The sequence below is a fragment of the Protobothrops mucrosquamatus genome, unplaced genomic scaffold (assembly GCF_001527695.2).
Source record: "Protobothrops mucrosquamatus isolate PMUCROS unplaced genomic scaffold, P.Mucros_1.0 scaffold822, whole genome shotgun sequence".
Taxonomy (NCBI): domain Eukaryota; kingdom Metazoa; phylum Chordata; class Lepidosauria; order Squamata; family Viperidae; genus Protobothrops; species Protobothrops mucrosquamatus.
Genome location: NW_015387083.1, coordinates 266975 through 292791, shown reverse-complemented (window position 1 = coordinate 292791; position 25817 = coordinate 266975). Strand labels below are relative to the sequence as shown.

The 25817-nt window shown below is 38.7% G+C and overlaps 2 protein-coding genes across 2 annotated transcripts in view; one reads left to right on the top strand and one right to left on the bottom strand.

Annotated features, from left to right (window-relative positions):
* The window catches only part of HSPBAP1 (HSPB1 associated protein 1), a 61887-nt gene extending 47865 nt beyond the window's left edge, over positions 1–14022 (bottom strand). The window contains exon 1 of the mRNA XM_015818917.1: positions 13941–14022. Within this exon, the coding sequence (XP_015674403.1) occupies positions 13941–13995 (55 nt within the window). The 5' untranslated portion in view covers positions 13996–14022. The remainder of the gene's footprint in view (positions 1–13940) is intronic.
* Positions 14023–14770: 748 nt separating this feature from the next.
* SLC49A4 (solute carrier family 49 member 4) overlaps positions 14771–25817 on the top strand; it is an 89427-nt gene continuing 78380 nt past the window's right edge. The window contains exons 1-2 of the mRNA XM_015818916.1: positions 14771–14838; positions 14950–15158. Coding sequence (XP_015674402.1) covers positions 14771–14838; positions 14950–15158 — 277 coding nt within the window. The remainder of the gene's footprint in view (positions 14839–14949; positions 15159–25817) is intronic.

The following is a 25817-nucleotide window of genomic DNA, read 5'->3' as shown; positions in this document are numbered from 1 at the left end:
GCCAAATCAGCTAGGGGCCTGAATCTGAATCTTTCATTTACTGTCACAGAAAATGGACAGGAAATAGACAGAGTGCCAATTTGATGGAATGATTAAGGTACTGGACTAAAAATGGGAAGATTGTGAGTTCTAGTCCTCTCACAGGCATAAAAGCCAGCTGGATAGTTTGGGCTGGATGATTTTCTCTCTCAGCCAACCCACCTTGCAAGGTTATTGTTGTGAGGAAAACAGGAGCATTACAAATGCTGCCTGAAGCTGTACAAAATAACAGCATGATATAAAGCTATTTAATACTAGTAGCTTCATGCACAAAAATTAAAGAGAGCTGTTGATAACATTTAAAAAATAATAATTCAGTGAAGTTTTTGCTTACGTAGAGCACATTTTAGAATATTGAATGAAGTAGGGTTTATATTTTGGAGTTTGTTGAAAAAGTTATGCTTATTTCTGAGACTTTTTCCCAAGATTTGGAAAAAAACAGGAGTTGTTTTTCCTTCCTTCCTTCCATAGATTGGGTGGGGGCAACGTGGGATCTACATATATCATAGCCATTTCTCTAGGCAAGCCTCTTGCAAAATGTGGTTTGGGGCTGGAGCTAGGGAGTTATGATGAATGAAAAATAGCAAAGGTGGTTTTGTTTTCCACATAATTGGCACCAACGGCACAAAATCAGATAGGATGAGGAGAGGGGGAGATGATGGATGTGGAACAAACTATGGCAAGAGGACATGAACCCTCAGTATTTTCAAGGCTTACACCTTCACAATTCTGCAGCCTTTCATAACACTCCTTTAATATTCTTGCTCCTGGGTATGAAGACTAACAAAGGACATTGAGCTCCAGGCTAGTCCTGTGATCTATCATTTTTAGCTTCCTTCCCCGAAGAGCTACGATTGGAAAGCCTCACTACTGTGAAATAATTCATTGTGACTTGAAGGTAGGACCCCACCTCCTCCCTTTCCTCATTCTGTATGGATCTTAGGGGGATACACGTATTGTGTAGAAACTCAGAGAAATGCCAAGTGTTACAAAGCCAGAACTTGCCACAAATATAGCTCTACTTAAGTTTTGTAGGAGCTGGCTTGAACTTAGGGCTTCCTCATGCAGGACATTTAAGCTAAGCCACATGAATGCTGCAGGGAATCCAAAATCTGTTGAGTGACGTTGGCAGGGGAAAGGGAATAGAAGTGCTTTGGGTTAGATAAATATCTCTTTTTTTTCCTCTCATGACCCTTTCTCGCTTTTAAAAATTATTGAGGACCCCAAAAGTGCTTTTGTTTGTATCAATATTTACCATATTAAAAATTAAAATTGACACAGCTACTGCTTCTCAAGATGATTTGATGGCATTTTAATATTATTTTTCAACACAGACTGGCAAAAAACTTTGATCTTGTGGACCTGAGAAAGTTTTGGGGGACTCCCAGATATCTAGGGCCACATTTTAAGAAACACTGGCTTGGATAATGATTGACAGAGTGACTGTCTCTGCACTCCCTGAACTATTTGTCTTGCTTTGACCTCTGTCACATCTGGCCATCTTATCAATTTGACTCAAGTCACCCAAATCCTAAGCACATACTTCATCTCTACAAACAGGGAGGCTTTTTAATAATTTCTGCAGTCTTTGCTTAAGTTTTCAAGAAACAATTGTATTTGACATTTACTGGTTTCCAAAAATGTGGCTGATCGCATTTACAAGACTATTTCATTACACAGAGAAACCCATCTATTTTTTGAAAAAGCAAACTAGTTTTATATGTAGATTTGCTTCTGATCAACCGATTTTTTTTAAAAAAAGCAGCATTTCTATAGGGGCAAATTCAAATTGTTGGACTGCAAGTCTCCTAACTGGGACACCTCATAGGTGGCCTGTTTAATATTCATAAATACCCTCACCTCTCCTTTTGAATTTTAAAACTTTAAGGGGAAAGGCATCATCGTTCTTTCTGCTGGTCTTCCTCTTGACTTTTAGTGAAAGGACTAGCCTACAAGGGAAAAATAGTTGCAAGCATCAACTATGTCACTTACCAGTTTGCATAGGGTAAATGTCTTTTGCTCCTGATGAGAAAACTGCTTAAACACAGTCATTTAGATAAGAACAGAAACAGCAGGGGCTTCTCCTAGCTGTTTCCACCCTTACCAAAGTTTTTGAAAAAGCAAAGGCTACATTTCTTCTTCAGCTTCCTGTGCTTAACCGGGGGATGAGAGAAGAAACTTGACAGAAGGACAGAAACAGCAGGCATGGCTTTATGCATTTTCCCTCTGTCCTTCTGCATAGTTTCTTGCAAATCATAAATGCATTTGCTTTTTCTCATGTTCACCAGCAATCATAGAACACTTGGGACTTTCCAGGTTTTTTTTTAAAACTGCAATATTTTTATTTTAAGAGTTTTACGATAGTTTTCATCTGTGTCCTACCTAAGATGGCTTTTAATTTTCAGCAATCAAAGGAAACTCAAGGATTCCCCCTGGGCTTTGACAAGGCAGAAACATGTTTGAAATATCTACGTAATCATCTTCAAAGTCAATAGAAAATTGTCACAGGTTATTTTGCATGCAGGAAATCTTTACTAGTGATGTCAATGCAATATATAAATTGTTTAACATGTAGGATTTGAAGAAAATGGTTTTCTTTCATCATGAAACATTAGGACTAATGAACCTGTGGAGCTCCATATACAGTTGAATTACTGTCCCAGAAGTCTCAGTAGACATGACTAATAGGGGTGCATGGGTTGTGGAAAGTTATAGTTTAGCAACATCAGGTGAGTCACACATTCTCCTCTTCTCTACATACAAGACTAGCCACCATAGACCTCTTTTATGGAATATAAAAAAACACAAATTCCTAAGTAGTATGTTAGGCAATCTGGGTACTATTAATCTACAATTAAGCAGATACTTCTAAAGAAATGTATCTCTTGCACAAGCCTGCCTCTACTTAGAAAAGCTTCTTTCTTCTTTTCAACTTTTGAAGCATCTCTAGTGAAAATTTAGAAGATCTTGACAGCTTTCCTCAGCTCAAGTACTCTCCCTGGTCCGATCTGATGTCTACCAACATGTGAAAGTGTTTTTGTTCAGCCAAAACCTTGACCTCAGAAACAGTTTTGTCTGATACTTGAATATTATTTTGCATTTGGTTGCTATTGGCTGTCTTGTACATAATTTTATAGAAAACAACAGCCTTAAAAAACAAAATGCTGTATTGTATTTTTTTTTATTTGTATACATATACATTTTGTGGTCCCGATTGTGAAATATTCCTCTTCAGAAGTTCTGCTTGAGGCATTTTGCAGATAGCCTGATCACAATGGCTAGAATGGCTTTCTGGTCCCTAGCAAAGTCTTCATCTCTGCAATGCTCAATACTTGTTTCTTTTCTTACCTGATTATCTGATGTATTTATTCATTCCATGAGTTCTTGGTTATTTTCTTAGTGATATTTCATTACCATAACTTATGATGTCATCTAGCTTGGTAATGAAATGTCTAAAAGAAAACAGCCAAGCTCAGCAAGCACCAAGAACCCAACAGTTCACCCCTGAGTTATATGCACTTTCTTTTATTGGATTAATTCATGGAATTGTATCCTGATGATCAGTCTACAATATCAACAAAATGTCATCTGTACCATCATACAATAAAAGATATGCATAGAATAAGTCTATTTGGAGCAAGAGCGACTTCTGTACCAATCCCTTTCTCTCCTAAGTCTTACCCACACGGTAGATGATACTGGACAATCTCTGTGTTAAGATTACTCCTTGACTACACCTGTTAATTATACTCTGATTTCCCTAGAAGCTAAATAAGTGTAAAAAGACAAGTCAAAGTATCATCAAGGAGGACAGTGAAAAAATGAGGCTCGAGGAGGCACAAATTATCCTACTTCAGACACATTATGCAAAGACCTAGTTCTCTGGAATGCTGGGAAAGGTAGAAGGAAAGAGAAGAGGTTGACCAGCAGCAAATGGGATGAACTAAATTATAGTGGTGATGGGGATGCTGTTGGAAGAGATGAAGACCTAGGTTAGGAACAGATCCTCATGGAGAAAATCTATGCATATGATTAACTAAGAACTGACAGCTATTTGATGGCAGGTAATCAATCAATCAATCAGTTCCCATATTGACTTTGCTAGCAGTCTTCTTCAAATGAAGTTCAAATGAATTTTCCTGGTTGTTAAGTTCTGATGTGGCCTATGGCACAGGAAATATTCAACAACCTTTACTTTCAGTGACTGGATTCTGTTCATTTAGCATTTTCATACAATGCGATACAAAGTTGTAAAATGGTTCATTTGGCATTTTGGTTCATGTTGTGTGAACTGAGCCACTGTAGTTCATAAACCATGACTAACTTTGTGGTGGAAGCCTAGCCAACTGTGATATATTTATGGCAACCTATGTCTTAATAATATATTAGCCTAGTCAATCAATTTCTTTCTTTCCTCATCCACATAGTATGCCCCTCAATATAAAGCAATAATTTAATTTCAACCCAGTATTTGACCTTAATGAATATTCAGCATTCTACTCTAGTGAAACTTTTTTTCCAGCCTTCATTATTAGTATTATCTGTGAACAATGTTAAACCAAAAGAGTAGGAAGAGACACATCATTTTGATCTCTCTGTTTTCACCTTTCCATTGCTTTATTCTTTCTTTGGGAAATTAATTCTGATTCAGAAATAGGGGAGGGGGAGAGAGACATAAAGCATCCTAAATATACAAGAGAAAACTATTAGTAATTTTCAATTAATTGTTGGGAATTGTGCAGAACATGGAAAAATAAAGAATTTAGCACAGCAGGATTTTTGTAGAAAAGTGGTCTCAAAGTTGTTAAGACGTTAAATGTACTGTCAATTATTTTGAATAATTTAGCAAATTAGAAGAATTCATTTCATGCCAGGAGTTGTCTTCTTCCAGCATACCATGCTGGTTAAATATAGGGTTTAACTGAGAGGTTTTAGAGTCATTTTCCAAAGAAAGAATCTGCTTACTAAAATAACAACCTATTTTTAGAGTAAGTGATATCCAGCTGTTTTTCTAACAAGCATATAATAATTTATCAAGATAACATTTTGGAGACTGGGGAATCAACTGTGAGATTAAAAAAGGAATCCATGCATTACAGTAAATTGTAAAAAGAAAGAACGAAATCTTGCATATGTCTGCTTTGTTAAACCCCACTGAGCTCAAATGAAGCGTATTTCCTGATGTAGGATTGCCTAAGACTATCCTTACTCACTTTCCTAGAAATCACTTCAATGGGATTACTTTTAAAAAGACCTGTAACAGAGCTGCATTGCAAAAGAATTACTGATAATATGGTAGGTAAAAGGCAAGTGCAGTCAGATGGTTAAGAAACATATTTACAGAAATGCTCATATAATAGTAACAGCTCTTTCTGTATCTCACTCCTGCAAATTCTATTCAATTGAGCTTTTCCCCTCTTTTTCATTTTTGCCTACTGAGAGAGATGTACAACATATAATAAATTTAGTGACTTTAAGTAGCATTGATAATTTGCTTGCCACATGAGCAACCTGATTTTATGACCTTTTTTGCTATGCTCATTAAGCCAATGCTGTGGTTATTAAACAAACCAATGGTTCGCTATGGGTATAGTTCGACCAAAAAGTGGAAGGAAATGCCAGGTTTTGGCAAAACTATTGTAAAATGTGATCACATGACTCTGCCTTGGTGAAAACAGTTGTAAAAGTAGCCCAGCTGTCAAACACCCAAAGTGACTGCGGGGTGGTGGTGGTAGGGGGGATTGTCAGAACTTTGAATCTGGGTCATAAGTAACCCACAGGTACATCTCCTGGAACTTTTAATGGTCACTAAGCAACCAGTTGTAAGTTGAGGACTACCTGTATAGAGAAAAAATATACATAACTATAAAGTATGTGATTTTAAAAGGAGTCTGTGGTCATTTAAATTTGGTTCAGTATTTCTTATTATATTTTTATCAGGCCTTTTTAAATGTCCTTTGGTCAACCCAAGACGGTGAACATACCTAATATTCCTGCCTTTTGTTTCCCCCACAACAGTCTTATGAAGTGGGTTGGGCTGAGAGAGAGGGACAGGCCCAAAGTTACCCCATTGGCTCTCATGCCTAAGGCAGGCCTGGAACTCACAATGTCCTGGTTTTTACGCTAGCACATGAACCTCTACACCAAAGTGATTCTCAAATGTTTGATTAGTATCAAACAGAAAACCAACTTCTTGGGTCTCAATCACTTAAATATGCAATATTCTGCATATTATCATCAAGGTACATTCAATTTAATGAAATTTTCTTCTAAAGAAATATGCTTAAAATTAGATCTCATATTGATAGGTTTAATGAAATAGCCATGTGGCAGTTTCCTGTAATTTAAATCATACACACTTACCCATTTATTGTCTTCAGGAATATGATTAATCTAATTTTTACCATTATTTTCAAATAGCAAGTGAAGCCGTTTAAGATGTACATTTCTTGTAACTGTCAAATCATTTCTCTCCACCCGACTTTATTTATACTGATAAAATTCATTGCCAATTTTTAAATAATGGATACACAAGATAGACTTATGTATCTAAATCTTAATATTGAGTTAAATTCCTGTTGTCTTCATGGCTCTGTAACTTCCCAGTCTAGTCTATAGCTCTGGTGATCTGCCATCCCAATACAAATCAAGGGTACCCTCATCCCCCTTACTTTTTATTTGTTTATCTACAGGGCTTATAGCTCTAATCAAAACTGACTTGAGAGGCTTATTAAAGCTATTCTATGTATGTTGGCTAAAATCCAAATCACAGTGTAATATAAAGCACAGCAACAACGATAAATGAAACGCTATATCCACTAAACTCCAGATTAAAGGAAGCAGCCCATAACATTAAAGCTCTGTTGAAAAGCCAAATTCTGATAGCGTTCCTGAAAGCCAGGAGAGTAAGGGTCACCTGGATCACAATGGAAATACTATTCCAAAGATGATGATATCAATTGAAAAGACCCACCTCTTTCATCTTGCTGCTGAAGATAGCAATCTCTGAGGGAATGGGACAACTTGCCACAGCCAACTCGCTGCGGCCAACTCACTATAGTCAACTCAGCGTGGCCAACTTGCCACGGGACAATTCACCATAGCCAACTTGCCATGGGACAACTCATTGCAGAACAATTTAACAATTCTATTTATTTAAAATAAATAAAAAATATTTTAATTTTTGTTGATCACATTTATTCTGTCCCTCCTTTTGCATCCTTTCTTTAATGATTCTATTCCACCATTTCTTTATTAGTGTAACTTTTGTCCAGCAACGAGTTGTCCTGTGGCGAATTGGCCATGGCGAGTTGTCCCACAGCGAATTGCCCATGGCAAGTTGGCTGTGGCAAATTGGCCATGGCAAGTTGGCCATGATGAATTGTCATAGACCCATCTCTGAAGGGAAGTGAAATGAGCCCTTCCATCCAACAAGAAGAACTAGTTAAGGAAGATAATCCTCCAAATATCCAGGTCTTTTTCCATGAATGGCTTTAAAAGAAGTGGCCAACATCTTGAATTGCATCTGGAAGCCAAATAGTAACCAAAGCAACTCTCAAAAATACTAGTGTCAAATCAACAGATTGTGAAGTGACTCCCTTCTACATTTTAGACCAGCTGTAGCTTTAAGTTGTCTTCAAGGCCAGCCCCATGTAAAACATTTTCTAATAGTCCAAACATGATTGAGAGAAATGTCTCCTACTCCAGGAAAAGTCCTACATTTCACAGCAAATGAAGTTGTGAAAAAGATTCTTCTTGTCAATGCTCTCTCCCACAGCTTCATGAGCAGGGCCTGAGAGCCAGGAAGGACCTCCAGATCACAAATCAATTTGACGCAAGAAAGTACAACCCCATACAATATTAAAAATGGAAATCTCAGGAATAGCGTGGCTTTAACACACCAAAGAACTCGATAGAAATAGAGCCCTAAGCTTTTTCTTCTCCATCTGAAACCTAACAGGTTCCAGATACTAAAACAGCATCTTGACAGTATTACCAGCCAGACTGGAGTTTGGATATAAAGCTGGATGTCCTCAGCATACTGAAGACAGCCTACATTAGATCCATCATAGAAAGAACAGATTAAGTTACAAAATCTTGCAATTAGGAATGTTGAAGGGAAGGAGAGAGAAATTAAGGTAATTTTCCTCAGTTACCCACCCATAGACTCTGGAAATGTGTTTGATGAAAGAACCGAAGCCGAGTTCAAAGTAAACAGATTAGTGATAGAACCATTACAGAAGTAAGACAGGAAGTTCCAGTAGGGGAAATAAGTGATGTATATTAAGACATAACCGTCCACTAGAAGGGTTACAGTATTATGTAGATGTTGAAGAAGAATGAAGAGAATGCTGAACCCTGTGGCACCCCCATATTCAAGAGGTCTTTTGCCTCCTGACCATCACTAATTAGAACCCTTCAGGAAAAAAGAGAACCACTCTAGTAGGATGATTCCAGCCCCAGCGCTTGTCTTTTGTGATCAGCAAAGTTTGATTAGGACTAGCACCTAATTGGACAGCAGAAGACACAACAGCACAAATCCAAGTCAAAAATCCCCAAAGCTTTGGTGCCAACCACAAACAGTGAACTTTCCAAGAATGTTCTCTCTTTAATTGCTATACAGTACAATTTCTAATCAAACACAGCGCTATCAAGAGAGCATTCCAACTCAGTCTTGATGACCAAGGTGATGCCTAAAGGAAAAAACTAATCAGGCACTCTATCCAACTCCAGCTCTGAAGGGCCAAAAGTTGGTTCATTGAGGATAATGGCAGTTACTACAGTTTATTCAGAAGAGGTGTTACACTTTTAACAACTTTTAACAACCCTGCCATGGCATTCCGTATCACCTTCAGCTTCTGGTCAAACTCAGAGGTAATCCATGTAAAGCATATTTATAATACTCCCAACTTGAGGTTTTCGTTTCTGTGGCTCAATATGTGTACCCTTATACCTGAGCCAGCCAGAAAGGACAAAATTCCTCATTGAAAACACCTGGGCTTCCACTGAAAGCAATGGATCCAGAAAGATCTCCAAATGACATCTATGGTCCATAATAGACAATGTCCCTAATTCCTAAGAAAGAGGAAGTCTTATTCATAGTTTCAGCATCACCTAATCCACCATTGCATCTAGTTATTTCCCATGATCCTGCACAGCTTCTCTCAATTCTGAAAATCTGGTTATTGTGAGCATAACATCATTGTACTCTAAGCCCTCTCCATCCACTCCTGCACTCCATATAGATTTTATATAGACTAGAATCCTTCAATATTCCACAGCTTAAATACCACAATCAGTATATAATCAGCCAATGTTATTATGTTAACATGCTTCTGCAGCTGTATCATATTTTACCTTATTTATAGGAAGGCTAAAGAAATAAATCTACTTCCATGAACACAATGGAGTGAAAAATTGAAAGGGTAACAATGCCACCACTAAGAACAAATGAAATTATCATGTTTACAAATGCATTTGTTCTGAGAGTGAAATAAAGCTATCAACTGGCTGCAAGAAGAAATTAATTTGGCTTGTATCAATTTATCAACAGTGCCATTCTTTCCCTTTAACTAATTTTGATGACATTATAGCCTAGAGAAAGCCTATTGAGTACTACACTCTGTTAAATTAATTGGGGAGGAAAGGTCAGACCAGTGCAGTAATATCCAAATACAGGCCATGGCACTACAAAGCAAAGCAATTTAAAATGTTCTAATTACACCTTATTATTTCAGTTATGATTTTAATTACAGGTAAATACAAATAACATTAAATATCTATGCTGAAATATAAGTTCTATTGTAAGACATTTAAACTAGTTATTTGTCTTATTTATATTCTTAACATTTTTGCATTCCTATTTATAGGCATGAAAGATGCATGGAATTTATCAGTGTCCTTCCTTCCATTTATTTCTTGCTTTCATTCAGAAAATCCCTTTCATTCCCTATTTTTCCCTATAGCAACACATTTGAGTAGGCTGAGCAACATCATGCGTTCCTCTTCTTCCTTTCAATCATGTCTGATTCTCAGCGACTGCCTGGTCTCTGCAGTTTTCTTGACAAAGGTTTTTCAGAACTGAGACTCCAGGTTTCTAGCTTGATGTTTTAACCCCTACACCAGAGTTCTCCAACCTTTCCAGCTTTGTGGACCGGTGGGGGGACTCCATCTCCCCTATCAAGACACGCTCACCGGCCGCTCACCGTTCGTTCGCCACGTGCGCGAGTGGACGACCTTAATTTGGTACTACGACATACGGCTTCTGGTCTCTTCTAGTTTCATACAAACCACCTATTTTATGGTTCTCAGTTCTATATTTGAAGGTCCTTGTTTTTCACAGGTTCTTGTTGATATTGGTAGAGTAAATTCTAAATTGCAACAACATTTCATGACAAAATTCTTGAAAACTGGTCAGTACTTTTAGGTTATAGATCAGGAAAGGAAAAAAAGCTCTGAAAAAGTGTGTAAAGTGCAGAAAATTCTATTTTCCATTCTGATTTATTTGCTGTAACTTCTTGTCTGCTTTTTCTCTAATCATCATTTCCACATTGGGAAATCTTTCTGGAATCAAGAAGTTACAAAGCAACTTTTGATAATTGTTTTGTTACTGTACTAACTTCTCTGCTAACCTTTCCTGGTTGGGGAAATCATTCGATCAGCAATGCAGACTGTACCTCAGATTAGTTATACTAGAACTGAGAAATGCATTTAAATGATGACCAGGGTATGCAAGCTTTGATTCAAAGAATTCTAGTGACTGTTGTACTGCATTCTGTTGCCTTCTATGATGATTATGCCCATCAGGGACAAAGATCTTTAAGAGATGAAGAAACAAGTTTTCTATGTTTTCCCCCTTTGAAGGACTCTCCTGAAGAAAATAATGCTTAAGTTAAAACACTAGTCCAGGGGTCTTCAAACTTGGCCCTTGTAGACTTCAACTCCCAGAATTCCTCAGCCAGAGTGCCTTAAGAGCAAGTCTCATGATTGTCAATGACACTCTTTAGCACAACTTTCCCCACCATGCTGCTTTGTAGATATGTTGAAATTCTTCTCTCTCAAGACCAGATCTTTAAATAATTGTCTCCAGTTTCCTCTTTTAATCAGGTTGATCAGGCTGAAATTGTTTGAGGTGTATAATGCTAATACAAATCCAGCAGTGAAGTAACAATAAATCTAAGACTGCCCCCTCATAAATGCTTAATTAATGGCTATTTGTGAAGTAAAATAGCCGAACCAAATTATTGGCAGACTAAATCTGCAGAGAAGATCTAGCAGTCATTAATTAGCAAACAGATAATGAACAAATAAAAAAGAGGAAAAAAATGAAACTACATAACTGAGCCAGAAGCACTAAAAATGAATTGTATGCTTTCCCTTCTACGCATACCCTATTATTTCCAGTTTTTTCACAATTTTTTGACAAAGGACCTAAACCGCTTTATCAGGAAATTTCTAGAGAAAAATGAAATTCTAGCCCAGACTAAATCCGACCATCCTTCCTCTCACTGGACGAGGATCAGAGCTTCTTTTTTTTTTTTAAAGTTTTTTATTTATAATACAATTAAAACAAAAATGGACATACGTGGCATTCCAGAGTAAATATTCCTAACAATTTATTTCTCGTGATACAAAAACTTAATACATCATTAATACATCATCCTTAACCTCTATATAAACCTCATTCTTCTACACAATACAATTATATATACAATTATATGTACAATTATATGTATGTTTCAATCCTAGAGGATCAGAGCTTCTTAAAGCTTACTCCTTACTTAGAGAAACCAATTATTCTACAGATCCTGAAATCCGTTACACCCTGGGAAAATAAAGAAAAGGTACTATAATTCATTAAAAGGAATTTGAAAGCTCAACGGTTACTTATATATTCTTGGTTTAGTAAAAATACATGCTTCACATTCAAAATAACTCTACAACTTAATTGTTGATTTAACATTTATATTTGAGATGACCTGCTTCAGGTGTAATCTTGAGAGAAGGTATTTTAGCAATCCCTTCTCCACAAGGATGCTTTCATCATGGACCCTGAAGATAAAGCTTTTTCACCCTCCTCTGGAACAGTCTCCCCAGGGACATAAGGATGGCCTCTTTCCTATTCTGTTTTTCTGAGCAGTGAAGACTTGGCTTTTTTGTAGGACCTAGGTCTTAGGGGACTTAATGGAAGGTTTACACTATTCCCCAGGATTAAGTATTAGAAATAGGGATAAGGTTGTGTTAGTATGTTTTTAAATTATTGGTTGCATTATAATAGTAAAGCCTATTCGGGAATTGTATACTGCTCAGAGTCTTCTGACTGGAGTAGTATGGAAGCTTGGGTAAATATTGTTTCAGCATTGTCAGTTCAGTAGATTGCCATCAATATTTGACACACAAAATGAAAACACCCAAACAATTTTGAAGATAAAGAATGATTGAGTTAAAAATGGAGTAGCTGCATAAAGAGTAAATTCAAGTTTCCATTCTGCTTGAGTGAAACCTCAACACCCCTCTTTTGAAGAACAGAAAATACAACCCCTCTCCCTAAAGTGTAATTTGTGGAAGTGAAAAGTTCATATTTTTAAGATTGTGTTTGAAAAATAAAAATAGCTTGATAGCTACATCACCTTTTAGGTGAAGGGAAACAATACAGAAGCACCTGATATCCAAAGCAAGGCCTAATAGTTTTCTTTATTCTTAAATGATCACTGGGTTGGCAATGGATGAATTAGAGTAATGCAATTGATAAACATGAATTGAGTGGAGAATGTGCATGTGACCAATTACTATCTTGGTTCAAGCTATCATGTTCATCATCATTTATTAAACTTGTATGCTGCCTGACTCCAATGACTATAGGTGGCTCACAATAGTCAAATAAAATACAATAAAAGATAGCAAGTGCAATAGACCAGATGGAAGAAAGTGGGGAGTCTCACCCTCCCTCACCAAAGGCCTGGGTGAAGATGAACAAAAGTGGGTTGGTTTAAATTAGTCAGTGAATCCTTATAATTGCATAGTCAAGCAAGTTACATATCTGAGTGTAGCCTCATATATGTTTACCAGATTTCATAGAGAATATGTCCAATGAAAACCATCTATAGCTGGACTTTTAATATTTTAGTCTCCAAATATTTGATAACATCTAATAACAAATCATATTTAAGAGATAGACCATTCTTCACTTGGAGCTATTTTATACTGACTAATGTGAATATCCTCATTGTGCAATACGGTATGATTATTATGTACATCGAGCAGAACTGAAATCAGTTCTCTTGATACTCATTGTGTTCGTTACATATTGAAACACATGTTTTATTTGTTCCAGCTAGCAGGACGTTTTGTAAGTTTTAAGACGTGAGCACTTTCTAGAGCTTTATGATCAATTGTTTAAAGTTGTCACGTCTTCACTTTGGGATTGTTTTAGCAATAAATAGCACCTTGGATGGATGGATGGATAAACGCTGAGCATATTTTCTAGAGCTGTGAATACTTCCGCTTCAATACAAAAAGGCGCGCGGGAGAACGCTGCGATGGGCAGCAATTCCTTAAAGCAGCTAATCAGTGTTTCTGAACCTTGACAATTTTAAGGCATGTGGACTTCAACTCCCAGAATTCCACAGCCAGCAATGCTGGCTGTGGAATTCTGGGAGTTGAAGTCCACATGCCTTAAAATTGTCCAGGTTGAGAAACACTGAGCTAAGTCGTTCTCCTTTTCGTTCACGAAGCAGAAAGAAGTGACTGAAGTAGCGAGCCTGTAACTTGATAGAACAGGAAAAGCCGGTTCGTTAAAACGGGTCCTGTATCATCATTTAATCACTCCTCCTTATTTTTACGTGTCTCGACGAAGTTCCACAAACAAGACTTAATACGGCAAGGCAGGCAGGCGTACCTACCAGCAAGCAACGGCTCCAAAGCGGCCACCTCCGCAGCCACCGCTTCGCTCTCCATCTCTAGTCCGAGAGAGAGCGAGGCTGCTCCCAGTTCCTCCTCCTCCTCCTCCTCCTCGGCTCACCCTTTTACCGTCACCGGCCAGCCCTTCCTCCACCCGCGATCATGTGAGGGATCATTTGAGCCGAATCACGTGGCTTTGTTTTCAACTTCGCCTCCGAGAGGCTGCACCGAGTTGGCTCTTCTTGGGAACCGGCGCGGCTTTCTTTCTCCGTTGCCTTCGGTCCGCCTGGGCCATAAAAACGCTCCGAGCAGTTCTCTTTTCCCTTCCTTATGTCGCCTTATGGCTTTCCCCCCAGTTCCAGCCAAGGTGAAAACCCTCGCGCTGGTAACTGACGCTTCGCTACAATTAGGCAACTATCCAGCTTTTTCTTTGTAATTAGCCGGTTCTCAGGGACTTGCTCCCACTTCTCCCGCGGAGAAGCTAAAAGTACTCTGCCCCGACTTGGTGGTCTCCCAATGGGTGGGAAGAGATTGCCCTCTGTCTCTAAGCCACCCCGGTTGGGGACAGGGACAGCTCTTAACTCCGATCATCTGGAGGGCCCCAAGCCGGGCTTCCCAATCGGGTAGCCCCTTCCTCGTTCTTCCCATCACGGCTTCGGCGGGGAAGCGCCTTGGCGAGGCCCGCCTACCTCGCGCATGCGGCTGGCCAGATTGCCTCCTAGCCCGGGCGGGGTTTGCTTACATCGCTGCCGCCGCCGCCACCGCGGCTGGGTAACGCTAGCATAGCAGCCGGCCACAGGCAGGTGGGACTGCCTCCGCCGCCGCCCCGGCGATGGGCTCAGCCTGGAGCAGCCCCGAGGAGCGGGAGCCTCTGTTGCCCCCTACGCCGCCCGCCGGGCCGCCGCCGTTTGCTCAGCATGGCCAGTCCTACCGGGCGGCGGCAGCAGCAGAGTTGCGGGGCAGAGGGACGCCTCTGGCGGGGCCCCTGCCTCGCCTGCCGCCGGTGCCGGGTCGCGTGTACGGGCGGCGCTGGCTGGTGCTGCTGCTCTTCTCGCTGCTGGCCTTCCTGCAGGGCCTGGTGTGGAATACGTGGGGCCCTATTCAGAACTCGGCCCGGCAGGCCTTCGACTTCTCCAGTTTGGATATCGCCCTGTTGGTCTTCTGGGGACCCATCGGCTTCGTGCCCTGCTTCGCCTTCATGTGGCTGATGGACAAGAAGGGTGAGGAAGGAGGGAACGGCCAGGGCGGCTGTGCCGGGAGCCACCGTCTCCAGAGACGGGAAAGGCTCCTTCGATGAAAGCAGACCGGCTCAACCCGGATGCGTTGACTGGCAGTGCCTGGCATCCGCAGCCGGCCTCCTCGGGGCGGTGGGAGATTGGGTCCCAGACATCCGCAAAGTTGGGTTGCTTTACTGGAAGAAAGAATTTCTTCCCCGAAGCTTTGGCCATCCAATTAGAAAGTTCCGGGAAAAAAGGATGCTTGATAGCCTTAATTACCTGACTTCCACTCCTTGGGGTAGGTAGATATTTGTGGATCTAAAAGCTGTTACTGTTTCCCTGGCGTCCCTTCAGTTTCTCTTGGGAGGTGTTACATTTGAAACAGAATTTTCGTGTAAATAAATGTATAGCTTTTGAAACATTTATTAAATTTGGGCCTTTATCTGTGGTCTATTGTACACCCGGGCGGCTTGTAGCATCCAAAAATGCACATTATATCATCTAAAAATAAAAACAGTACAATTAAGATCAGAACTGAAATTATAATTTGTATCATCAAAAAACAGTTCAGGTCATATTAAAGGTTGATGGAAGAGACCAGAGACCAACTTTTATCATTGTCACTGTATCTTATTGGGAGAGTAGGGGCCAAAGACACACCTTGATGAAGGCAATCCAGAGTCTGGGAACCACAATGGAGAAAAACTCTCTGCTGGACTAGATAGCTAAGCTACCCCCATGCCTTTCGGGACATCTTCGGAAGGACCTTTCCAACTGACCTGAGTTACCATACAGGTTCATACTAGAAGAGGCAGTTCATAGGCCATAGCTAGGCTATAGATCAGAGATCCCCAACCTTTCAGGCACCAGGGACCGGTTCTGTGGAGAAAGGTTTTCCACGGACCAGACTGCATTCCACGGATGGGGCTTTGCTTGTTTGTACTGACCAGTTGCTGGCTTGCTGCGGCCCAGTACCGGTCCATGGACCGGGGGTTGGGAACCCCTGCTTATATACAGACCATATGCTTTTTAGGGCTTTACATTGTTCCATATAAGCATTCGTCAATCAGTTCATATCTTTCAGAGCACGCATCAAATAATTCCTGATTTTCTTGCTGGATTCTTTTTAAGTGGGAAAAAGGAGGTCATATTAATGTTTCACCCACCTACCTGCCATGCTGCAAAGAAAAAGGACAAATGGACTGAGACAAATATTAATCTTTACAGCTGCCTCTGCTACTTGCTTATCTAAGTGGAGAATGGGATAGCAATGGGGTTTGAAAGAGCTGCTGCTACTGTCTCTGCTGGCTGAATAAAAGTTGTAAAAGTTATCATATGAATGAGGTGCTTTGGGCCTGGTGTCCTCTGTGCCTTGCTCTTGTCTTAGCAAACCCAGATCCTGTATGCATTTTAAAAAAACAATGAGGGAAAGAAAGAAGTCATGCTAATATGACTAACATGATCTCCAGTTTTCTGTCCTCTCATAGCCAATGCCGAATTTAATTTGATTATCCCCTGGAAGCAGAAAAAAGGCAAGTGAATGGAAATAGTCACTCTTGGTTATTGGTTATTGAAATGTTGATCTTTCTGACCAAGCCAAGCTATGAAGCCCTTCCTCTTCAGGGCAGCCTTCCCTTAACTTGGCAGTTTAGACAATAGCGTGATTGCCTTCCAGTTGCTAGGTAAGCATCACTGAAAGAAAGTAGGGAATGAACTGGATTTGTTGCTAACCTTTATGATCAAGTATTATTGTAAGACTGCTTATACAGAGGAATATTTATTAACTAAAATACTTTTTCATCCACTATAAGATTGGAAAGAGACAATGAAAGGAAAAGTAATAATGTCCTGTTCGTCAGTGACAAATACTTTGTCTACAGAGAAGTTTAAAAACATGACAAATGGGCTTCTTTTTAACAATTAAAACTAAAATAAAATGAAACAAAACTACATTAAGAACAGCTTAGCTATTCAAATTATTGTTTTTTCTTTGTGATATTTGAATCCTGTATCAAAGTAAAATGTAAATACTGGCGAGTTTTCTTGTAGCTAAATGGCACAAAAGGATCCCACTTAAGAGATGCAGTGTGTTATTTGTCAAGACCTAATCTTGTGGTTGCCTCTTCTGTATAAAATTTTGTGTAAATGTTATGAAGCCCACATATTTTATAAGTGAACAGTATTTGGGATTGTTAGCTCTCTTTAAAATTATGTATGGAGAATGTGGAGGTAGTTATATGATGAAATGTCAAAATTATGTGGCCACCTGTGCTCAATATCAGCATAAATGTCCAATATCTTAGAAAGAATCCAGACTTCATTAAAGATTGATCCCCAGAACTTATATTGATAGGTCTTAATGTGCATTCTTGCAACAGAAATTGCTCTGTTTGGGAGTTTTGAATATATTTTAACCAATGTGTAGAGAAAATACACTAGTTTTGGGGAAATATGTCAACTCTCCAAAATTCCTCTATCCTGATTTTCTGAATTATCTGGCTTTCACTTCAGATAATTTAATTAGGCAGAACAAACATTCGCATACTGGCTTTTCTGTGGGTGTTTTCCCTAGAAAATAACAGTAAAGCATTGAAGGTTTTTTAGATTTTACCTAATTATTAGTTGTATACTCATCTTTTCTTTAGAAACTCAATAGTAGTATAAAACTTGCATTTCTCAATTTTATCCCCACAATAACACTCTTTTGAGATGTGTAGACTAGCCAAAAACTTCCAATGAGTTTCCTTGGCTGAAAGTGGTCTTGAATCTTAACCTCAACACTTTAAGAGTTTCCTACTCTTTCTTAATATATCAGGCATACATTTGTTTTCAAATTATTGATTTTGCTTTTAAATTTGGAAGTAAATTCTAGGTTTGGTATAGACGTATATGTGGAAACAGCCAGTTTTACAAGATATAGTGAATGTTAAGCATTTTGATAACCATAATAAACACTGCCTTTCTGGAACAATTTTAGTATTCTCAGTAGTAGTCAGATGTAAGCTGTCAAGTGTTTACAGGAAGGGTATGATGCAATAATGATATCCTGTTAGCTTCCCGGTACTCAAGAGTGATATTGCTTATAGTCATAGAGGCTTCATTACTTTGTCAGTTCTGTCATGGATATTGCTCATGTTTTGGTTTCTTTTTTCTTTAAATAGCCGTGAAAGGTAAAAACGCATTACCACATGTAGTCATGAAATTCAATTTGATTTTTTTGTATTTGAAGAAAACGTATTTCAATGTTCTGAATCATTCTATTCCTATTGAGTGGCCTAATCCCTCAAACATTCTAGGGTTTATTCACCTAATGTTCTGCTTTACACAGTTCATACCATTAATGATCTTGTAAACCTTTCAGTAATCTTAATCTATTATTTTTGGTGATAAGAAAGAAGAGTAACTGACATATATCTTTGTGGAATCAAATTGAATATACATATTCGTACCATTATAGGTACAACATTCTTAGGGTGTAGAATGCAGTAAAATGCCTTTTTATTTTTATATGTGAATATTTTCTTGAAAGATTAATGTAAATTGGAAACTAAGCTTCCATTCATAGTCTAGACATATAATATGTTTATGTCACTATATGATAGCAAGAGGAATTTAAGGTGAATGATTTATTTACTTACGTGTTTAAAGTCCATCCAAGTCAGAATGATCTGCATTTTAAAAAGTTAAAAAAAAAGAACAGAAACCATATACTACACATAACAAGAAAGAAGTTGTTTGATGTTAACAGCCTTCTTATCGAAAGGCCTAGGAAAATAGCCAAAATATCACTCTGAATATCATCAGAGTGGAAGCCATGTGGTTCTCGACGGGGTGGGGGGGAGGAGGGGGACATGCTGTTCCAAAGGGCAGGGATTACAACAGAGAAGGTATGTTTCTGAAGCCCAAATAGAGGACAGTTTTGATCAAAGGGATCTGAAGTGCACCTACTTTGTAAAATTTTAGTGAACACGCAGTAGCTGTTGGAGATAGATTGTCCCTCAAGTAACCAGGCTTAATAGGTGATAATCAGCATCTTAAATTTTGCCATAAGCCTCTTGGAATCATCGCTCCTGCCAGCAGAGCCTTTGCACAGTTTCAGCTGGTGCACCAATTATACCTGCTGCTGGACCAGGAGGTTCTGCTCACAGTCACTTATGCCTTAATTCAGGGGTAGGCAACCCAAAACACTCAAAGAGCCATTTGGACCCGTTTCCCACCGAAAACAAAACACTGGGAGCCGCATATATCCTTTTTTACCTTTAATAAATATATGCATGCATGCATGCATATATATATCTCATAAGGGTAAAAAAGGATATATACAGCGTTATCTTCATTTTAGATGTCAAAAGGGTCTCTCTCTCTGTCTTTTTCTCCCTCCTCCCTCTCTCTCTCTCTCTCCCTCTCTCTCTTTCTGTCCTTGGTCTGCCAGTCCTCTTCCCCCACTCTTTTTCTTTCTCTCCCTCCCTCCCTCCCTCTCTCTCTCTCCCTCTCTCTTTCTCTCTCTTTCTTCCCCCTCTCTCCCTCTCTCCGATCTTCTGCTTAGCTTTCTCTCTTCCCCCTCTCTCCCTCTCTCCGATCTTCTGCTTAGCTCTCCAATCTTCTGCTTAGCTGCTTAGCTCCCTCTCTCCGATCTTCTGCTTAGCTCCGATCTTCTGCTTAGCTGGCTTCAAGCTATTCTCCAACAAGCTCAGAGGTAGGCAACCTCGACTCTTTTATGGCTCATCGACTTCAACTCCCAGAATTCCTGAGTCAGCATAGCTAGGCTAGCTATCTCTCTCCTGCCCTTCCTGCTTCCTGCAGAGATGCAGCAAAGGGAGGAGCCCCACCCAAAAAGCTTTTCAGCTTGTCAGAGAACACCATGAGTCTACTCTCTTTTACACACACACACACACACACACACACACACACACACACACACACACACACACACACACACACAGAGAGAGAGAGAGAGACAGAGACAGAGAGAGAGAGAGAGAGAGACAGAGAGAGAAGCAGGGAAGCACAAGTGCCTCTCTCTGTCTCTCTCTGCAAATGGCAGAGGAAGCTGGGAGCCATAGGGGAAGGCTCAAAGAGCCGCATGCGGCTCCGGAGCCGCAGATTGCTGACCTGTGCCTTAGTTATTTCCTGGTTGGATTAATGCAGTGTGGCCTGTATGGGACTATTACTAGATCTTAGTGGATGAAATGAAACTATAAGGAAAAGATATAGATACTCAGCTCCTGATCCATGCAAGCTTTGCTTACAAAAGAGAAATGACAGGATGAGTACAGAGAGCATTGAAAAATAACCAGAACATCATCTTGACAATAAAATAAAACTCCTGAAGACATTTTACTAGATAAAATTAGGACCAGCATGATTCTGCTTTTTCAGAAAGTCAGCGGCAAAACGATACTGGCATTTCACTGAAGGTTAGATATAAAAGTTGGTGTTAAAATACAAATACTCAGGGCTTTTTTTGTCATAGAACGCCCAGAACGGAGTTCCGGCACCTTTTTTGGATGGAATCTTGTAGGGTAGGCAAAGCGGGTTGTATGACGTGTGAGTTCCGGCGCCCCTTTTTTTTTTTTTTTTTTTACAAAAAAAGCACTGCAAATACTTGTTCCTTTTCTAACTTGTTAATGTTTATTTTTCATTTTGCAGAACAAACTTGTTTAACAGAAAAATAACCCAACACAAAAAGCAAAAGCAAATAAATAATAAACGAATGCTAATTGGAAGCATACATGACTATATCTTCAACCTCTACAAATGATTCATTAAATGCAGTTCCTCTCTGGACCCCTTCACAGAGCAGGTGTGCTCTTGGTTTGCTTTGCTAGCTGAAATGGCAGAATTGGGAGGGTGTCAAGAGTCACCATCTGAACCTTCAGGTTGTTCATAGCTTTGAAGAGTGAATGCAGATTGGGAAGTAAAACACCTCAAACTATTTGCACTTGCTTCATTATATAAGCCTATACCTAAGCTTAAAAAAAGATTTTTTAACATAAAAAAAGCTGTATTGAGCTTCAACTCCCATAATTCTCCAGCCAATTTTGCCTTTGGCACTCAAGACTAAATGAGTTCAGCTGAAAGTGCAAGGACAGCAATTAGGCTTTTAATTGTAACTTTTTAAACAAGAAATTCTTGCTTATTCCCACAGAAATAGTCATCCACATGTGTGCCTTTTCATTTATGTTTACATTATTTCAGTGGTTTATCTTTTCATGTCCCCAAGGCTCTGAAATAATTGTAGTATTTTAAAATTAACTGTTTACAAAGTAATTCCAGATATGCCTTATCAAAAGAAATCCATTGAGTTCAGTGAGAGTTACTACCAGAAGATTACAGTCTTGATAAGAAAGTGAAATAGCTATATAGATATGGATCCAGGATGGATTACAAAATTGTCAAAGATGTTAGATTTGTTTAATTTAGCAACTCTTGAAAACAGTAAATTGAAAGTGCCTTTTTAGTGATTAAAGCTGTTAAAAAGATATACATATCAAGAGTTTCTTCCATGCTGGAGAGTGAACAATGCTGAAGTGTAACAACTCTGTTTTGTAGTTTTACTATATTAGAAAGGAGTTTCCCTCCAAACATGGAAGAGCTGGAAGGGCATTTTATATTTGTGGAATAAAATCTCAGAACAAGGAATCTAGAACAATATGTGAAATCGTTGATGAAGCACCTTCCCTATCCAGGGATTTTTTTTTTCCATCAGCCAGGCAGGAAAGATGTAACTTTTCCCACTTTTTTTTTAAACCTCATTTCATATATTCATTCTTTTTCCATGGAGGGCAGTGAGAGAGTGGGACAAGGCTATGCTCATATCCTGCTCCCCCTTGAAAAGGAGTAAACTGTTGTAGGATCTGAAGATTTCATAATAATTGAACAGGACGTGGAGTAGAAATGATTGAAGTGGCAATTACTGAAGGATTCAGTTCAGTTTTGTTCAGTATCTTTCCCTTGCAGGAGATTGATGATCTTGAATCTTCATTGGATGCATCTCTGTGCTACCCCTTGCATATTCTTCATCATTTAAATGAGTTCATTTTTGTACATTACTGCTCAAGTGTTTCTCTGTAGTTCCTGCTTTTTTTTTCTTCCTTCCACTTTTTTCCAGCACAATTCTTTGTATTGTATAGAGTTGCATTTGAGTACATGATTCGGATATCTCATGAGTTTTTGAGTGTTAATAAGGTTCTTTTTCTCTTGTGCCATCTCTAGGACTTCCAAGATTAGATCTTTTGTAACTAAGGGAATCTGAACATTATCCTTAAAAGACATATTATAAAGACTTTCAGCCCACTCTCAGCTTATTTTGTAGTTGTAAAGGAGAGTTGATAAAGATCAGTCATTGCTTGGTTCCATTAGATTCCTTTTTATTATTTTATTCCAAGATTTAGATACAGGCTTGCTTGTTGTTTTTACTATTTTTGTCCCTTGCATCATTATTAAATGGTTTTAAAATAGTTTTATATTTATCTTTCTTGAGAATGGTCTTATCTGAAGTTTTTCTGTGAATTTCTACTTGCCATCTTCTGTAGTTGTACAAAATAAACATTCTTATCTTACTAAATGGGCATCATTGTCCATTGTTTTTATTTGCAAAGGATTTTTATATTTGGAAATTACCACTGCTTCCTTTTTTAATACTAAATAACTAATGGTATTTGTTTTCCCCCCTCTCTTAGAAGCTTCAGATCCTCTTTTCCTTCCAGAAACACTGTAATATCTTATTTTAAATTGTTTTAGATCACCTATTGAGAGTTCCAGTGAAGTGCTTAGTTCATCAAACATTTCTTCTGCACATGTGCTTCTCCATAAAAACCCCTATGTGTAGAGCAACTTTCCACAAGAAGCTAGATTACACTGTACTTTTGGAAAGAAGTTAAAAAGAATTTTCCCAGAGGGCCTTTATAATTAGTTAAGATAACACCATAGGCAGGTTTATATTGCTCTTAATTTTGGCTTAATTTTTTTTATAAATTGTAATGATGACATGTAGTATTGTACTCCAAAAATATTTGATGACTAATTACTCTTGTATGCCACTAAGAGCCCATCATTGTGACAGTTTAGAGATTAAATAAATAAATACACCTAGATGCACAATGTAGAGTTTTCCCATACAAAAGGGGAACCTAGTTGGCTGCAGAATTCCACTGGCATGAAGGAACTATTTGGACCTATATGTGATGGAATGTGCACCTGGAAGAACAGTGGGGGAGAGTTTTGGCAACAGATTTTCCATAGAGAGGCTCCCATTATGAGAGTGCACACTCCAGGGCTGGAGGAGGGAGGGAGGAAGAGATTCAGAATAGCCACATCCTAGAATCCTTTAACATATATCTAATAGGTTAGGGCAGGGCTAGGGAACCTTGGCTCCTTTATGATTTGTGGACTTCAACTCCCAGAATTCCTGAGTCACCATGCTGGTTCAGGAATTCTGGGTATTGAAGTCCACAAATCATAAAAGAGCCAAGGTTCCCTATCCCTGAGTTAGGGCTTTTGTTTGGCAAGATTCTGTCCACTAGGTGTAAGCAAATATAGGATTAGACACTATTGGATTTCACTGTGTTGTCTTTGGGCGAGGCCTGGCACTGTCAATGTGTAGTTAGAGCTAGTATAATACAAGATGTTTTATGGTGTTTCCTGCAGACAGAAAGTCACAGAATGACTGGGTCAGTCATGTTTGTCAACTCAGCCTAATAGTTCTGAGGGGAAAAAATGATAGAAGAAGTGCTATGTAGACAACCTTTAATGGAGGTTGGATATAAATCTGAAGAGCAATCATGACTAGGGCTCCTTAATTAAATCCTTGAGCATGCAGTATTCTCATATAATCTGTAAAATTAAGTATATTCTCTAGTGTTTTTGAGACCTAACAGGTTTCATCTCTTAAACTCTTCTTTGGTGTTCTTCCTGTCTATTCTGAATACATTGACAGACGGGATCATCTAAATAGATGCTAAGATGTTACATAAATATTTTTAGAAACAAAAGCAAAAAAAGAAAGATAATTGGAACTGTTTCATCAAACTTTGGATATTCATTTCTCAAGTTCTCTGCCATACTCTTACCTTATTTGGGAAGATTTCTTAATTATTGGAGGGTTTGGAGAAAGCTTTGGGACTGTATAAGGCAGGAAAAACATTGCCTTGCCAACCTTATTGGTGAGCACTTTGTAAAATCTGTCCTTGTTTTAACAGAAAGAAAAGAAATGGTATAAAATTAGATATTTTCAACATTACCTCTTATTCTGTTTGATTATTATAAACACAAGCCCCCGTGTCATATCATGGGCTAAAAACACAACCCAGAGAATAAACAAGAGAGCATCTTGTTTTTGTTACTTAAAATAACTTATGAGTAATACGGGATGTGATTATAAGTTGCAGTGTGTTGTTATGTGGGAATTATATGTACTGTATATTTTAATTTTGTAAAAATAACAAGTAGGAAGGGTAAAAAAATTTAAAACCAGTCATATCTTTGTTAGTTGGCGTGACATATTTCAATATTTGCTCATGCTTGGTCTTTGCATATAGAATTCCATCAGTAATAACAATGCTGGATTAATTTTATTCAAGTTCTTCTCCCTTTCTCAGAACACTAGTACCAAGGGCAATCCAATACATTTTTTAAGACATAAAAGAGACAAGAGAAGCACTAATTCACCCAGAAAGTAATTAATTTATGGAATACCGTTACTATAAGATGTGGCTATGGCACTAACTTGGATAGTTTCAAAATTCATGGAGAATATGTCTGTGAAGAGCTGTTGCTTTTGAAGGCTCAGTGTTATCTTTGAATTGGGGATTGTGTGCATCCAAATACCAGTTACTGTGTGTCAATGGAGGGGGGGGCTATGTTCCTTCTGTGCTTACAAAAGCACCTGGGGCATTTGATTGGCTTGAGAAACAGTATACTGGACTCATCCAGTAGTTCTGTTATTATATTCTAATACAATTTTTCTTCTAGTAGAAATGCTAAATTGTTTTGTTTAATACTCAAAAATGAACATATTTCCATTTTAACTAAATCTCTTTTCTTTTATGAAAAATAGGGTTCTTCTGTTCTTAATACTATTCCACTAACTATAATGCTTTGTAATGTCTTAATGATCCTTAGAAGTTCAGGAACACTCTTGAGTTTTTAATAGTCTCCGTCTGTGTCCTCTTTCACATGAACTCCTATCACATGTAAAACCTGCTTTGAAAAATAATTGCAAACTGTGATGTCAGATTAACTTTGATTATTACATGGATTTACTGTGTCATAATAAGAAGTAATAAGCCCAAACTCAACATTTATGAACAAACTACCAAAACATTAAGAAGTGTTGTACAACACCTTAAACATGTATAAATCACATTAACTTTTATATTCTGAAGTTCCCTACCTTAGTTATTAACTATCAACTATTGCCCATGAAGTAGTAGCACCTTTTCCAGGATGGGCTGTAGATTACTGAGGGTACGCAACTTGGGCGTCCTCCTGGATTCGCGGCTGACGCTGGATGACCAGTTGTCGGCCGTGACCAGGGGGGCGTTTTATCAGGTACGCCTGATTCACCAGTTGCGGCCTTTTCTGGACCGGGACGCCCTACGCACGGTCACTCATGCACTTGTCACCTCCCGCCTGGACTACTGCAATGCTCTCTACATGGGG